The sequence below is a fragment of the Styela clava genome, chromosome 1 (genome assembly GCF_964204865.1).
Source record: "Styela clava chromosome 1, kaStyClav1.hap1.2, whole genome shotgun sequence".
NCBI classification, from domain to species: Eukaryota; Metazoa; Chordata; class Ascidiacea; order Stolidobranchia; family Styelidae; genus Styela; species Styela clava.
Window position 1 is genome coordinate 8,318,033 of NC_135250.1, and position 17,668 is coordinate 8,335,700.

The 17,668-nt window shown below is 34.1% G+C and overlaps 1 protein-coding gene across 3 annotated transcripts in view; it reads left to right on the plus strand.

Moving 5' to 3' along the window:
* LOC120338676 (adhesion G protein-coupled receptor L2-like) overlaps positions 1–17,668 on the plus strand; it is a 60,827-nt gene that overhangs the window by 21,367 nt on the left and 21,792 nt on the right. For all 3 annotated transcript variants that reach the window (XM_078118568.1, XM_039406583.2, XM_039406592.2), the window contains exon 4: positions 478–587. In XM_078118568.1, coding sequence (XP_077974694.1) covers positions 478–587 — 110 coding nt within the window. The remainder of the gene's footprint in view (positions 1–477; positions 588–17,668) is intronic.

Below are 17,668 nucleotides of genomic sequence, written 5' to 3' on the forward strand. Positions count from 1 at the left end.
GGTACTACGGTAGAAACGTATTTGTCACTTCCGTTGTATATTTTGTGAAGACTATTATCAGAGCGTCATTTTAATACTAATTTCTGAAATTTATAATTACAATTCGTTTCACTGATAACGGTATAACAGTCGATATAATTCTATTAAATGTTGAAATGGAATCTTTTGTGGATGAATTGAATCTAATCAATTCTACTTTATATGCTTATACTTTGAACCCATTGTTTAAAGCACAATTTTTGTGATTTTTTGTCTCTTGTTTTTATACGGCAAATGGAAAGTACTGTAAATTATTTTCATCAATCGCTGTATGGCGCTGCAGAGTAATTCAAAATCTCTTTTCTATAGCTATTATACGGGCATCGTGATGTAATGTACTTATATCGCTGCACAATTTTATAAAATAATATTTTGGTGCCTACTATTACGTGTTACTAAACGAACATAGTCTTATATTATATTCCTCTTAATTTTTAGATGCAATGGAAACACAACGTGCGATTTTAAGGTCGGTGACGGCGTGTTTCAAGATCCATGTCCGGGGACGAAGAAATATCTCAACGTTATGTACGAATGTGTCCCATTCTGTAAGTCTTTCAACTTTACCTTTTGATATTAAAAAATTTTCAGATCTTCGGAAGCGACGAATCAATCGTTTATATGTTGAAGTATCACATTAAATATTATTTATGGACAAATTTCATTTAAAAACTAACAAAATATACATTTTGGGATTCTTAATGCACAAGGCGATTGATATAGGCAAATACCCTATTCTTTTCCCGCGTTCTGTATCAGATTCCTTAATAGTATATTAATTCAATACTTTTCCATTCTCTAAGCTAGGATATTTGAAACTAATACTGGATCTAGGGCAATAAATATGAAACTTATAATCCAGATTGATAGCTGATGCAAAAATTGCATTTTATTTTTACTCTATAAATTCAAAACGACTCTCTGGGGGCTAAGCTTCACTTACATCCACACTTGAACCATACTAATCTAATCCAAGATCTCAATCGAGTCCTTCTCGGTATTGCTTGTAGATAAGGTAACAGATAAGATAAGACGAGGTTGAAAGGGTCGTCTGCGTGACATTTTTGACAATTTTTTCGTTCCCATTCGTCACATTATAAGGCAGGTCTTCATTCCGGCGGCTTTACGGGGGCATGGGTTGAACCCCACTGAAATTATTGTTGTTTTAACGCGCCTGAAAATATGATTCATTTTAACAAAGTTTTTCGAATGGCGTTGCATGTGAAATCAAGTGTGGGGAATTGATTTTGATACATTTTTATGGGTGTGCCACACTTGGATAAATTTGGAATGGGTTTGCCTGATGAGCGTTAATTTTTCACGCGAGTTGACTTTCAATAATCTTGTACCGTAACATTGGATACTTTCCCAAAATACCATCAATTGCGAATGTAAAAAGCGCGACCTCAAAATTATATAAGCGTATTGAGTTGTACTTTCAGAAATAAAATATTTTCTTTGCCTATGAGCGATAGTTTACTTTGACATATATATCACACATCACACGAAGAGACAATTTCACCAAAATGACAAGGATTAAGCAATTTTTTATCACAAGTGTGTAGCTTGTTACCAAATTGTTCTGTACCTTTAATTACTTATCGTGTGGGCTACCTTGAACATGCTTTTTAAACTTAAAATTACTTTTGATGCAACATAGAGCCATTTCGATATTCTTTTGTAGGACATAACTCTGTATGACCCATTATTTAGAAATGTTGTTCTTCAAATAGAATGTTATAGAAATATATATCTACCTAGTAACAAAATTTAAACCTAAAATTTTCACATAAGTAACGACGAAACAAAGATAGGTTGGCGAAACTGTTATCAACCGTTATGCTTCGCTTTAATGAACTCCTACAGATTTATGTCTAGTTTTTCTCTAACAACTTTTTAGCTGTGACATTTTTGTTCACTGATAACACTCCAAATTAGGGGTTAAAAAAAATTAGAATAGCCCCTGCTTTCATTGTCCAGCGCTACGCTTAGTCAACATATTGGACAGATCATTTGTCTTCATTTTTTCTGGTCGAATGCGCAGATACTGCGATTATCACACATGCGTAGTTTTATAGAGAACGAAAAAATACACGGGTATATGAGCCTGTCCGTCCATGTAAACAGAAATTTTATACAAAGATTTTTGCTGTGTTGCATTCATACGCACAAAGCTTGATCTGAAATATGTTTTTGGAAAAGTACAGAAATCGTGATCGCGCACATTACCTGTTCTCCATTATACCCTTCATGCAATATTTCACATATATTACTAAAATAAATTGGGGCTTATCCTATGTAAACGGAATAATAGACAACATGCCATACAAGTTGCCAATTTCCTGTTTGGACTTATGGTGTCTACCGTATCATAGGAGGGGCGTACCCATCTCCTGCATTTATGGAGAATATTGTTATGTTGGCACATTCTCACATACTAAAATGATATTTGAACAAATATAATTCATCGTGACAGAAATCAACGTTTTATCACTGAGCCAGCCTTGTCAGTAAATTATAAATGAATCTTTTTTTCGAATGTGGTAAAAGTGTTGTGTATTTTATTTGCGGTTTATCGAAGGGAAATTGTAAATTCTGGATCAGTGAACATTGTCATATAATCTTACGTCAATTGGAAATTCCGTCTGGAAATTGACTGTGTGCTTGGAGAAATTAATATTCGATATATGTGTCGTCAGAATCGGTATCGAATATATTAGCATAAAATGGAAAAAGATGTATCAATGTCGGCAGAGGCTCGACAATTTTATCCTTTCTGGAGATTTTTAAAATTTGGATACATGTTCAAGCTGCTGATACATAACTGTACAAGTGTGTTCATAACCATGTAAAAAGCTTGCTATTCGAGTGATGAGTTGTGACATCTGAATTTTGTAAATCGTCGTTTACATGACTTGCAAAGTGACGTCATCAAATTTATGACGTCATAATTATTTGGAAATATCGTTATCGATAATATCTGCAATTTTGAATAAAATTAATATCGACAAGGAGCAATATTTTTCATGCTTTACTGGTATAAGCATGGGATAAGCTAGCACTGGCCAAGGGTAAATACTATAATTTTGACATTCGTCACACATGGCCTGTTTTAATATTAGATCGGAATGCATAAGCAAGTTCCATTTTAAAGCCAGACAACTCACTCGCTGCGAAGATGCGCATTTTACCAATAATCCGATTTGGGGACGCACGCGTCGGGAAAGGCGTCAGCGTAATCAAATTTACTACTAAGGCTAATGAAGACTTCTTCACCGCAACATATTGCCAAAATTTCTCGTCCCTCATTGTGAGGTCTAAATTGGGGTTATGTGAAGATTCCGATATGGATAGTATATTAGGATGCATATTGGAAGTGCTGTGATCGAATTGGGCGTTGCCAGGTTTTTGAAGACGAATCCTACATACAATTCTTAAAGGGTTAGATACAAACAAACGCATGTTTTTTTTTGGAAATTTGTTAGTACTGAATCTCACAATCACTTACCCAAAAGTGTTTATACTCACATTCACTCACCTAAAATTCTTTACATTGTTGCACGTTAAATATTTCGATGTTGGTCCGTGGATGAGTGGTATAATCACGCCCGCCATATCACATAGTGTGTAAGACTTCTGATAGAACTTGCCCATTCAAAATCAATACCGATCTTCATTAACTGCTTGTAAAGAGCCTTGTTTTGAGTAATGGTGTGAAAACCTCGAAAATAATATAGATCCAAACCGAAAATATAGTTGTGAAGGAAAAATAACTCCAATAAGTTGCCAAACGCTTTTAAAATATTCACTATGGTGCATGATTTTGATTTTTGATGTAATTTATTAAGGTTTAATCCTCGATCCTTGTTAATGTTTCCGCACACCGGGAAATGCCGATGACGTGTCCAATTATCGGTTTATAGTACTTCGTTTCACGAACTAATTCCAAATATATCAACTTACAAAGACTGATTTGCCTTTGTTTAACACGTGACTCATGCATCTTCACTGTTTTACTTGAGTCGAGTTGGCCACCGTTGTTTAGCAACACTGATGTAAATACCAGGACGAAAAAGGCGGATCACGCGGAATATTAGGAAAATGAACATGCAATAATTTATATAAACCTAAATATGATAAAGTGATTGGGCTATGATCTAATGCAAATAATTTTACGATTCGACAAAAATGTAGATTTCTAAATTCTTATTCCGTGTTAATGTAAATTTAAAGTGTATGAATCGGCTAGTCTTGGAGAAAATTTCCATTTTTTTTAGCAAATTACAGTCCAATTGGAACGGTTTTGGAACATTTAGTCACAATACACAATATTGGTGTAACAATTTTATTGTATCTGTACCGCCCTTATGGGTCTTTGAGTCTGCACGGATGCGTAACGTTGACGTTGACTCATCGTAATATTATTGTCTGTCTGGAACAAAGGCTTATCCTATATTCAATCAAGCATGTTTTATGGAACATATGTATGTTTTGACGATGATCCGTGTTTAATTTTATATAAAGTTCTCATACCTGGCACTTTCTTAGCGATTCCGCCTTTGACACTTCATTAGGTATTGATACCCTTTGTTTGACTGCCCCCGTTTGCATATCATCATACCCAAAAGAATCTTGACCCCGTGACCTCCGGTATTCACCCCCACCCGTCTAGAGATTCAGGGTTCAGCGCTCACGTTCCACTCATACGTGAAAGGAGAAATCGTGATCGTTTTATTTTAGTTCTCGTTCGTGTTTAGTCTTCAGAAATATCAAACAAATGGCCAAAATGCTAGCAGCATACATGTAAGCTTTTACTTGCATTTAAATATAGAAGAAGCAACTAGAAGGTTTTTACTTTAATTCTAGGTTTAGGTTTTAAATCTTCTCTGATTCAAACGGTATGCGATATTGCGTACCAAATTGTGCTGGATTTTATTAATTCAAGGAATCACCTTCATATGACATTCGGTACAGTGCATTCATCACTTAGTGAAATCCTGTCAAGATTACAGTATAGTCATATTAGTCGTTTAGCCTTCATGTCGATATATTTGAGAATTGCTTTCTTACATTATAAAACACTTGCTCCTTTACAATTCGCGTTCGAGCCCTTTCCCTATATTTCCAACCTGTGATATTGATTCGGTCGTTTAGCGCGGAATTTTAACTTGTTTTTGTTGACTGTTCTAAGAGCCCGAGTTCGGCTTCGCTTCAAAGAGACGTGATATGACAACAAGCGTTTAATAAAAAACACAAACAGGTGTTGCATATTTTGATATAACAAAGAATTTGCTATCATTGGTCCGTGTCTGATATTGTTCCACCTCTCTTAATTAAAAATGATTTTCAAAAGATATATTTTAGGCGTGACGGACCAATCGAAAAAAATAAGCAAAGGGCGATTTGAAAGATTCACTAATAGTTCTCTCTAAAAATCGTCACTTTGACATATATGAAGATTTAATCACTATATATAGACTAATCCTCAAGATGAGCTGCATGTTGTGTTTATGTTCTTCAAAGACTTGATTCTTCCCAAACTCAAACATACAAAGCCAAGAGTAGCACACTCCAGAAATTTTGTTAATCTCCCAATTAGGTCTGAAGATTGAAATAACGGAACCAAAGAAATAGCATTATTATCTTTGGAGCCGTTTTATTGTATGAAATAGTGACTCAAAAGTATTTCTACTTGGGAATTTCTAACCCCAAAGATAGCTTGCATGATTGATTAGATTCTGGACGACTGGACCATATACAAGTTTACTTCACGTTAAGTAACTAGAATTAGGGGTGATCTAAAATACCTTTACGATTATGTGATATCATATTGGGTGAACGTGCCTTAATTTATGCTCAGTGAAAAAATGATTTATGCTGACAGAAGTCACATCATCTTGTCGATTATTCAACCGTATATTTATCGTGTGTATTCAGCTGTTTCACTCATTACTCAATCTACTTAAAATTCAACATCTGCTTCGGTCGCCCACAGACTCTAATACTGCTCGTTTAATTTTAAGCCATTGGAATTTTCAACGTACTGGCATAGCTTTTGTTTCTACATTTTAAATTTTCGAAATTCAAAAAATACCACATAGAAAACTGTCCATTGTAAATTGCCCATTTAGATTAAAATTCCGAGCAAAGATTGAAACATTTGGCGTTCTTACCCTATTTTGTCGTAATTTTGAAATGCACTGGGAAACAATTTTGTTTCCTCGTACCCATGGATGCAAATGGAGCTCATTTTTGAGAAAACTCGGCACGAAAACAGAATAGTAAACCGGAACCAGCTTAAAACCGCAAAAGTTTGGATTCCTGGAGTCCTGAATTAAATTAAAAAGTTCAAATAAGACAATCCGTCAGTTTTAGATAATCTATTTCGACACATTTGACCATCTAAGTTTCGGACTTGATGATTTGGGTGATTAAAAAATTATTTTCGTGTTCAATTCAAATTGAATTGGTGGCGATTTTATAGCGAGCGACTAATTGGTCATTTTCCTTAAATTCAATTACATTCGATCGCATCTCATTACAGATGTGATAGACTCCATCTGAGTAAACTGATAGCGTATCTACTTTTTGCGTGTTGACATATAGATAGTTATCTGGGCCATGATTTTGGACTCGGATCGTGACAGTATCGGACTTAGTCGGTTTCACTTTAAGACTTCTGTGTCTAAGAGACAGATTCCGACTTTACAAATTGACCCCGAAATCGTCCTAGAAACGATGATGGACGAGTTGAACACAATTGCTTGGGAATGTGTCCAAGACAATTTTATTGTCGCTTTATGTGAAACATGTACGCACTAATAGCCTTAAATGTGCCTTGGATAAATTGGGTGTATAATCGTGGAATATCTTCGGTCTACGTTTAGGTGGGGATAAAAATTTTCGTAAGTTGGCGATATTTTTATTGTTACGCTCGATGTAAAATCAATCGAGTTGTGAATTGAATTGTTAGACAGTTTCAAGTTATATTGTTTTGAATTTGTGTTTATTTTTATTTTCTGCTTATTTTATATAATATTTCGAAACGGTATTCATTCATTTATATAATATTTCGAAACGGTATTCATTCAGGAGAGAATGGACGAGACGCTTGACAGTAAATTATATAAACATCGACGCCTTCTCAGCGAATTATTTTTCCAGCGGGTGACAAGTTGTTAACGGCTACTGATATCCTTTGCGGTGAAACATAAAAAAAAATTGGAGACTATAGACATAGTACAAAACTCATATTTCATTTCTTATGTGTCCTAAATGATAATGATTCAATCACCCCTCTGAAGTATTCACAAAAACATGAATAAAACCTTAATCATTTAAATTACATATTGCGTATAACCTAATTAATAAAAGAAAAGTCAGATTACAAGATTTCCAAACTGTTTTGTACAATTGCTAAATGGTACGACGCTTTATAATACCAAAGTATCCTGGTACTAACAGAACACACTGGTGCCCTTTTGATAGCGAGTGCTATTTCAGTTTCATCACTAACTTTTGCTAACGTCCGCACTGCGTGTGATTCAATCAATAAAATTGACTTTCAGAAGCATGTCAAGGGTAAAACATATGTTTACCTATTTGAAATTCTTACTTCAGTCGGAAACGAGATCGGATTCAAGTTTAGCCCAATCCAAGTTGACCCACCCGCTATATGTTGACTGAATGCTTATTTTCACGGACGACCCATCACATTGGGGCGTTAACTATAAATTCCATGTGATAATTTAAAATTGCGTCATTGTTTAAAGCTTTTCGTTCACTATTTTTCAAACCACTACTTAAAACAGATTAATATGTCAATAGAACCCAAATTTACATATTCACAATTATCGACGTACACTCACTTGCTCCGATGGAGTTCGTAGACGCTGCAATATATTGCGTGTATGTAATAGTCAATATCCCACATCTAAGCTGTCTAATAACGATTTCCCATCGGGAACAGAACAATGTATTGCGCATCATTATTAGAACATTATTCAATAGTAATGAAATATAAAGAATATAAGTACATACGGTTTCCGTAACGGCGAAGACGACTGTTTTGTATTTTGGATATTTTTAGGGCAATGCGATTACTTATTTTTGCCTGTGAGACAAATAAGGATATGGAAGATCAATAAGAACGAATACTGTTCTAGAATATGGATTTTGATGTTTGTTGTTTGATTTTAAAAATATCTTTCGATCAAAGACCAATGTAGAAAACACTGATCCCATTTGGCCGTCCGTTGGCCAACCCCCGCGCTATCAAGCTGCTTATGCAAACAGATAGGGAATAATTACCATACAGTACATCTTAAACGCTTCTGTCGTGTTCCTTATTTATCTCCGCTTTTTTTAAAAGTGACCCAATGGGAATTTGAGCTCTTTTATATCCCTTTGTATTTCCTCGCGCTGTACTTAAAGATGTAACGAGCTAAGGGCTTGCTAACAAAAGAATTGAATGGCCCGAAATCGTTACAAGTAACGTTTAGAGAAAGCTGAGGACGTACCCTCGATAAAATCTCAACGCTTACTTGTGCGCTACCAATATGTTACAATGCTTAAAAACACTTTAAAATCGCTTTACAAATCAGAAATGACACATCGTGGGCGCTAGGGCATAGTAGTTGTTTACATTCTTGTGCCTAACTACAGGATAACACCAGAAACAAAAATGATTAATTTCTTAATTTCTTTTATGAAAATACAGTAAATTGATTTAAAATTTCAATAACACTTGAATTTTCTTCAAGCTAGGACGTTTTGCAGAAGAGTTTTCTATTTTCTCTGTTCCGAATGACCTAGAAGTCCTAGATTCTATTCTTGGATCACTATATGTGTGGGTGTTGCAGTCTACGACAGCACCAAGAGGGTGATAGATTTGATAGGCAATGCCGAATATGAAACATTCTGGTCCTTTCAAAAATGGTAGCTCATTACGTGCAACTGGTTGATTAAGCTTGCCGAGCCTAGCTCTTTCTGATCATCAGTACCACAAAAAGCATTGCGAGAGAAAACTACTGACGCGTTAAACCCATACAATAGTAACCTTGAATTGAATTCGATTATTTTATTAGAATGTGGTTTCTAAACTAAAAATGGGTTGAAATTAAACAATCGATTAAAATTTGATTTTTTACGATTTTATATTGTAGATTTGGCATTGTTATACTGCATACATGTTATTGATAAATAGTATAAACCGAAAAAGTCGATTTTGACATACAATTCTCATTTACTTATTTCTCTCTGATACTTCTTACGGGCCGGGGACAGGCGTACAAAATTAAAATTAGGGGAAGTGTAACTATTATTGAGAAATAAAGCGTGAATTCTGAGAAATTTTTGAAAAAAAATTTAAAGATAATACTGGAGTTTTTTTTTCGATTTTTCATTATTTTTCGAATGAAACAGGTTTCTTTATTGAATTAAACTTTATTGTGATATTGAAATTTGTCAAAAGTATTCAATTAGTCTGCTTTAAATTAATTAGAAATTAATAATATAAATATGGGAATTAAAAAATCAATACAGTGCATTTGGTAGTCCTCCAAATGCAAAACACCCTTTATTTTTTTTGTTTATAAAATTTCAAAAATGCGCCATGTGTAAGGATTATTTAACTAAGACTTGAACTTATGTTTGATTTATACTTGGTCAAAACACGATCTGGTGTGAATTTATTATAGTTAATTTATCGTTAGACTGTATGAATTATAGATGTGCAGGTAGCGCAAAAAATTCAAGATAAAATCGAATTTATGTTTGGGCTACCGAATTTTTATGCAGTAATTTATCATTGACCAAACAAGATGTGTGTATTATTTTGCTATTTTGGGGGCTCATTTCCCCATGCCTATGCTTGTACAAGTCAAATTTGATAGTTTGCATTATTTATGCATTGAAAACACAAAGGCGATTTCGATTTCCCTAAGGTGCCCACTGCCTAAATTACCAAATGGATTTGTATTTGTACGACCAAATTACCGCCTTGAATTAGACCTCACAAATAAAACTGCCACTATTCCATGTACTCCTGTCATTCACTACACATTTGCGGTTTTATTTTTTAAAATTAAAGTCTTTTTAATGTGTAAAAGTCTACCTCAGACAGTGCAATAAAATCTAATCAAATAACGGTTTCAGTATACGGGCTTAAATGTGGCAACTGACCTCTGGTAAAAGATGTTTTTGGAGCATGTTTTTGATCACATGACAGCAGGAAGACCGAATAATACGTAAATGTGTAGTATTCATAAGATTTTCATTCATAGTGGCAAAGTGGCGAAGTTGGTATTGTTGCGAGTTGTAAAAAATCACCCAAGCCGTAATATTTAAAAGCGAACTTAATAAAAACCGCATAAGTATGTACACGAATGGGCTCATAAACTGAATATTCCAAATAAAAACATGCATGTCTTTTGGCAACAACTTTTAGCTTTGTCTTTGCTAATTTTTACCCGGATTGCAGAACCGTCCAGGGCACATAATAGTGCCAACTCTGCCAACCTTTAAAAAATAAACTTCCTTCTGGAATTATTTTGAAAACAACTCTTTGCGAACTTGACTTCAAGTGCAAGCTATCTTGCGTTCATTCTTGCAGGTTATTGAGGTTAAGGTTACTTTTAATGGCTTACATGCACTTCGAAAATTTTCGGTAACACGAAAATAGTTTTAACTTATTTTGAATATTTGCATTTATTGATTGACATCAAACTTTAAAAGCATTCAAATCCGGAATAATCTTAAAAAGCAAAAACAACATTTGTTGGCAAAAATGTCATCAAGTTTGTCAATCTATTAGACTAATTTTTATGGATTTTTGTTGCCAGCCGTGTCCTCTATTTTTTTCGAACCCACTCCCTTAGTGATCAAGTTTGTATTTTCTGATTTCAAGAATGCGACTCCGTATTGTATTATTCCCATAGCCAGCAAGTAACATGGGTACTAATTTGTTCGTTTTATTGCATAAGTTATCGATTTCTCTTTTTGTGGCGACCAATTTTCGCCTAAAATTATGAACGCTTGTCGTAATAATAAGCTAACGTTATAACATGTTGAGCGTGAAATTTTGCAATATGCTTTACAATTTTACGCTTCACGATGTACAAAATAACCACAAAAGCCAATTTGTGTCACAAACGATTTTCAACTTATATTTATTAAGCAAGGTAACATGCATGTAGTCTTGAATTTGCCTGAACAATGTCGTACAAAATCTCGCATAGCTGTTTGGTTTCCCAGACTTCATTATAAAATCATGGGTATTTCAAATTACATTGAATAAAATATCTGTAACCATCTTAAACTTTTCATTTATAATATGAATGTGGTGATTTTGTTGTGCTATGCCATGGGAATTATTAATAAAAATTGATCTGGTCGTTTCAGAAGGTGTTCACGTTTTACAAGCTACTATATCATAATATGCAGCAGCATAAATCTTCAGTTTGAGTAGCTTTTTAGTTTTCATATATGGACTTTAACTTTGCTCAGAGATCAGCAACTTTATTATTGGAGTGAGTGTGCGTGACCTCGATTTCAGTAAATTATCTTCAAAACAGCTTTATTCAAAAAAAAAATTCCAAAGTTATGAAATTGAAATATTTATAACCCAAAATTTAGGTCAGTTCTTACTAAATATTATATCAACCGCATAAGAAATACATTAATTTGAAACTGTATCCGCAAATTTCATATAGCATTGATATTATTCACATGTAACAAGATAGGAAAATTTTGCTTTGAAATGCAACACGCTTTATAAATTGATTCGCCTGTTATTATACTTTTCAGTTATCACGACAGTACCAGCCGTGTGCATAATGAATCATAGTCGTTCAAGTATGAACGATATTTAGCCCATATTTCTAGTGTCTAGAAGATATTAAAAATTCAACATGAGCTAATATGTTCTTATTTATTTTCTTAAGTAGTAGATGGAAATTGTCCTCACAAAAATATTGAAAAAAAATATTGTTTTTGACGTTTAGCCTCTTTGACACTTTAATCGAGGATAATATTTATACAACCACCTTTGTCTTCGCGAAAATTTTTCACACGCCCGATGTCATAGTTCTTAAATTGTTCCAGGAAAAGAATATTTGAATTGTTCAACCAAGCTCGATTGCTCATCCGAATTTTCTAATTTTAGAAATCGCGATCAAGCTTTTTTCAACGAAGTTCGATTGGAACCACATTAGTTTATGCCACATTTTAATTTCGTGAAAATCCCAATTTTGTAAATTTCAGATATCCACACCCAAACCTAAAATGGACATAGGGCACTACCCCAAATTAAAACTAAAACAGGTACGGCTCTGAAACCCAGACCAAAAGATTTTCCCTGGCCCTTAATGGCGGATGAAAAAAAATGTGCATTTCTAAAAAAAAGGGGACTTGAGCAAATTTGATTTTACTGCGGCGGTATAGTTGTGTATATAAGTACGGACCTAATTTTAATTTCAAATTAGGTTATGCAAGTAGATTTCTTGCATACAATTATTAATACGACGTTTTATGGCCGATATGTTTTGACACCGCTGATATTAGTCTATGCGATATAGAGGATCAATTTGCGATGCACAAGGTATGTTATGCTGTAGCAGGAGTATACATTTTTATTATATTATATGTGTAGTTGACTGTTAAATATGATATTTTTGCATTGCCCTATAATTACAAAATATAAATATATCCGTTTGAGTCTGTATTTTTATAATTTACGCAACCTTGGCTAAGCGTCAAGTGGGGTCGTCTTTCATGTCAATATTAAATTCATATTTTAGTTCGGAAGTACTGTAAAAATACGTATATTTCAACTGGAAACTCACAGTATTTGTTTCAAAGAAAGTGTGTTTGGGGACTGTGTTATTTATGAATGACAACAGAATATGCCAACTTTTCCGAATTTCAAACATTTTAATAGCTCGCAATTTAAATTCGACATTAATTACATGTCATTTAGTAATTATGTCGGTGTGTTTACACGCGGATTAAATCTAATGTTCCCATAATTATGGTTAATTTTCCACAATACGCATTCCAACTTGTAATTAAAATATTGAATGTTTTGATGTTTTGCTGACTTTATAAAAACTTCAGTTTGATCAAGGTAAACACTCTTGAACGCCAATCGAAAAATTGATATTTATATTATTCAAGCCATAATTAAGACTGACTGTCGAGTCAATTTTTAAGTTGTAGTGTAGATAATTGGACTAATATATTATTGAAAATAAATATCATTACATCAATATCAATTTGCAAGTTGGCCTCCCGAACTATTCTCAATTTATTTAATAATCGTACGAATTACACTGTTACGCAATATGAAGAGTTAAGCAATGCAATACCAATGTATTCCTATATCAAAATCAAAAAGTGAATCAAAGCTTATTCATTTTTCCATGACACCAATTTAGTGCTGTGCGTATAATATGTCAATTCTAAATAATTCTTTCAATTGATATTCAAAAGAAATATTTTGCTTCAGTTTTCCCTCTGCGTAGAATTATAATTGGGGCTCTATCACTCACTGGCCCTAGTTTTTTCTTATTCAATTTCCACAAGCGCACTGTGATGAACATGTGTTGATATTATTGGCTTATGGTAGCTCAATATCGCTGTAAAGTAGGCCAAAAAATTAGTTACCTCCATATTGGTACACACATTTCTGGAGCGCCGGCTCATACCGGGTTGGGTGGTTCTTTCAAGAAGTCTGTTTAAAATGCAGATTAACACTTCTTATATTACTGCATATAGCTTACGGGTCACCCTTTTTATTCGCCACACTCGCTTAGTAACCAAATATCTTCTGTTGACCTATAAAATTTGATACAGTGCGTCCGTTTAGCACCCTCGGCTTCCTCCGTTTACAAAATATTTCCTCTGTAGATTACGATTGTTTATCGAGTTGGGAAATTGTTTCTTAGAAATTGACTGCTTCGAAATATGACACGAAATGTTGCACAATGCACAACTGGCCCAATGTAAATATAATCAAATATATTAAAGCAAAAATAAGAATCGTTATATTCATCGTAAATGAGAAATTGGATTACATATATATGTAAAAAGCCGTACAACATGCGGTAAAAGTCTTTGAATAGTTGAAGTGTACCGTGTTCTCTTTCACGGTTCGAATTGTTTACCAAACTAAGACTAAGAAAATTTGGGATTCGTGTTGAAATCATCTTTCGGACATATATATTTGAAACTGTATTTTATGAACAATATTTTATTAATATTTTTTTACCATTTCTCCGTATTCGAAGTCAGAATTTAAACTTTTGGCTCGCACATTTGACGCAATTTTAAGAAAAATTCCATTCGATTTCAAATTCTGAATTACAAGTCCCTAATTCTGGCAACAGTCATTCAAACAACAAGGAAATAGTATAAAAACACTCGTTTGCGCTTCCTATATTAATATTTCTGTTTGAATGCAATTTTCCTTTGCACAAGGGGCCATCGTTCTCACCTAAGTATTATAAACTTTAATCCGGCAATAATGTCATAATTTATTTATTTCCGATTCGCGTAATTATAAGTCATTGTATTTTATGTAAAATCGATTTTAATACATCAAGCATGGGGTAATGATAATCCACTCTAAAGGAACAATATACCGACCGATCATGTTTGGTGGAAGCATATTCTATATGCACTCAAAAAAGAGCTAATTAAAATTCACGCGATAACGAATTTCACACTGTACATTTTTGTTCTGCATAATCGGAATCAAATTAATTCATCAGTTATTCTGTCAGGCGCCATCAGTCTAGAGCACGTTGTTGTATATCTAAAGGTTGTGTCTATTTAACGTTTCGTGTGAATAGGGTCAATACTAGCTCAAGTGTGGTGGTTTTTTCTTCTTGCGAAAATTATAGGGGCTGTGCAGGTAGATAGTCAGCATTTTACTTCAATGGAGTGGTAGGATAGGACAGATTTGCAAGGAGAGCGTCTTTGGATAGTCCAAGAAGAATGAGATATATTAACTAGCGGGTGTATCTACGACTCAGCTGGTTGAATTTGTGCTACCTAAAAAATTACGACTTTCAAATGTCTTCACTAAGAAGTTTATGAAATATCACTTTGTGCCTTTTAAGTCATAGTTGTAAGGGACAGTTTTAGATAGAAAATTCGACATTCTCAAGTATTGGAAAAATAAGTTTTTTGAATATCGTCAAAAACGTTGCAGATTATCTGTTTACTTGATATTGATACACCAAACTTGACTAAATTTACCATTTTTTGATACTTGATAGTTGAGAATGATATTTAAAATTGGGTTATTACTCAATTCACTCTCAATCTGGACCCGAGCAAGATAGATCCGCCTCGGCCTTGCCATTATTGCTTAAATTTGGAGAACTTTACATAATTTGCGCATGAATATTGACAACTCATGCTACAAGGATTCACTATAATCCTTGGCAATAAATTTGGGTTTCTTTCTGTAATACTGGCATCATTCTTTTGACATTCATCAACATCCGCTATTGAGTTACAGTCAGTTCAATCTAATTAACCGCGCAGGCCAATATTTTCTTTTCCAATTTCATTAAACTCTTTCTCTTCTTTAATTGTATTTTAAGTCCATCCGTCAAAAATCGCTTTTCTTCAATTTAAAATAAAGATCCTTTCCAATTTTCCGCTTCAAAATTTGCGGTCAACATAGGCTTAAGCGGGTTTTCCAAACGATTTCGCATGCCAGTCTTAGTAATCCTTTAATGGAACTCTCTGTTGTAGGTAACAACATTCGAGAAGAACCGATTTTCATAAAGGTGTATCATCATACTTTGTAATATTGTTTTTTTTATTACACTTGTTAGAACGCGTAGGCCCTTTGAAGCCTTGGACTTAAGCTACGGATTTTAGGACTATATTTATATCAGTCATTTTGTAGAACAAAATCCGTGGCGCCGTTGTTATTACAGTATTTGGATGTCTAGATTTTTGCGGATGACAATTTTTGTGTGACGTCACGTGCTTTGTATAAAATATTCGCCATCAAGTTTGGGATATATGTAATAGTCGTTAATAACGCCGGCTATTTGTGGCCAAGTGTCTTTAGGATAGACGAAACAGTAAGGTTTCCAAATGCATATTCAGTCTGCGAAGGGTGTTTGATGATTCGGTTGTTACAGTTTTAAGTTGAGCAACCTGAAGCACACTCGAACGATGAAAATTTAGATGGATGAAATATGCATGAAAGTTAATGAAAAATTCAGTTTTTGTTTTGTCTTGATGGGTGTGTCGTTAGAAATTTTTAGAAATTAAAGTTGTTAAAATCTACCTATATCATCAAAAACTCTCTGATTTAAAATCTCCCTAAATGGTGTCTGTCATTGTAACGAGTGTAATTGATTTAGTTAGTATAACATCAAATACCACTTGACTCTAGGAAAGGATTAAAAAGCCAGGTGTGAGAAGAAATTTGTAAATGTAATCTTTCATTGGTTTATATGGGAAGTTCATAGATAAATCAAACATAAATTGGATTTTCTTGTTAGAAGGTATGCTTTATCAATGCTTGTCGCGTTCAGTTTACATTTTGTATAGTTGGAGATATGACGAATAACATAATACGATCGTTTCACAATTCATAAGTAGCCTTTTTACCTCTAGAAAATGGCCTTTCGAAGCTCGCTTAAGTACGCATTGTGTTTGCATAGACGATTCCGCGTCTGCCTAAGTATAAAGGAATTATAGAAAAAGAGTTGAGAACATGTATTAATAACAGCAATCGCGATAAGGTACTTCAAAAATGTTAACTACCTCTTTCTATAAATGACCGCGTGTGGTACGTGGATAATCATACTCTATAAATGTGTGGTCATTGTTATCTCAGGCATGATCCGATTTTTACAATTATGTTTTGAGAATAACGGGATCAAAAAGTACTTCAAAAGTCACCAGCTATTGCGATTCGCTGATTTCAGTAATTTTAGTGATTTTAGTCGAACTACCTGAACGATGTTCTCACCCTGTGCCACGTAGATTACCATCACCGGTTAAGAATTATTACGGAATAGTTAGTTATAACGGTAAGATAGAAAGACAGGCTTTTTTTATCCCAGCATCGCCATTAAAAGGCAAATGCTTCAAAATTAATCGTTGTTGTAAACTGCTTGTCTGTGATAGTCTGACTTTGGTCAGATAAAACGTTACAGGATACAATTTCTAAAAGTATGGTGCAACACCTTCTCAATATAGTCGTTTTAATTCTTGATTACCAGTGCATACGGACCCACTAACAGACATGGGCAGAAATAGAAAGAGAGGAACAGTAATAGCGGGCGGCCATTTACCAACCTTTAGTAGGCTTTCTTGTTAAAGCTCCACATTAAGTTAAGAATTGAAAAATTTCATCCATCACTTTTCACTTCATTTGATTCTGACAAGTTATTAGCGAATCCATGATAAAACTCGGGGGAGAAGATGGTAGGCTTGCTTCTATAATCCATCGAATTAGAAGCAAATACCTGGAAAACGCTTGTTTATATCATTAACTTGACGTTTTGACGTTTGTTTACGTCAGGTATTAACGTTACTTGATTGAAAGGCCAGAGAATCTAAAACAAGGTTACCGGTCGCATAAATATATACGGGTTTT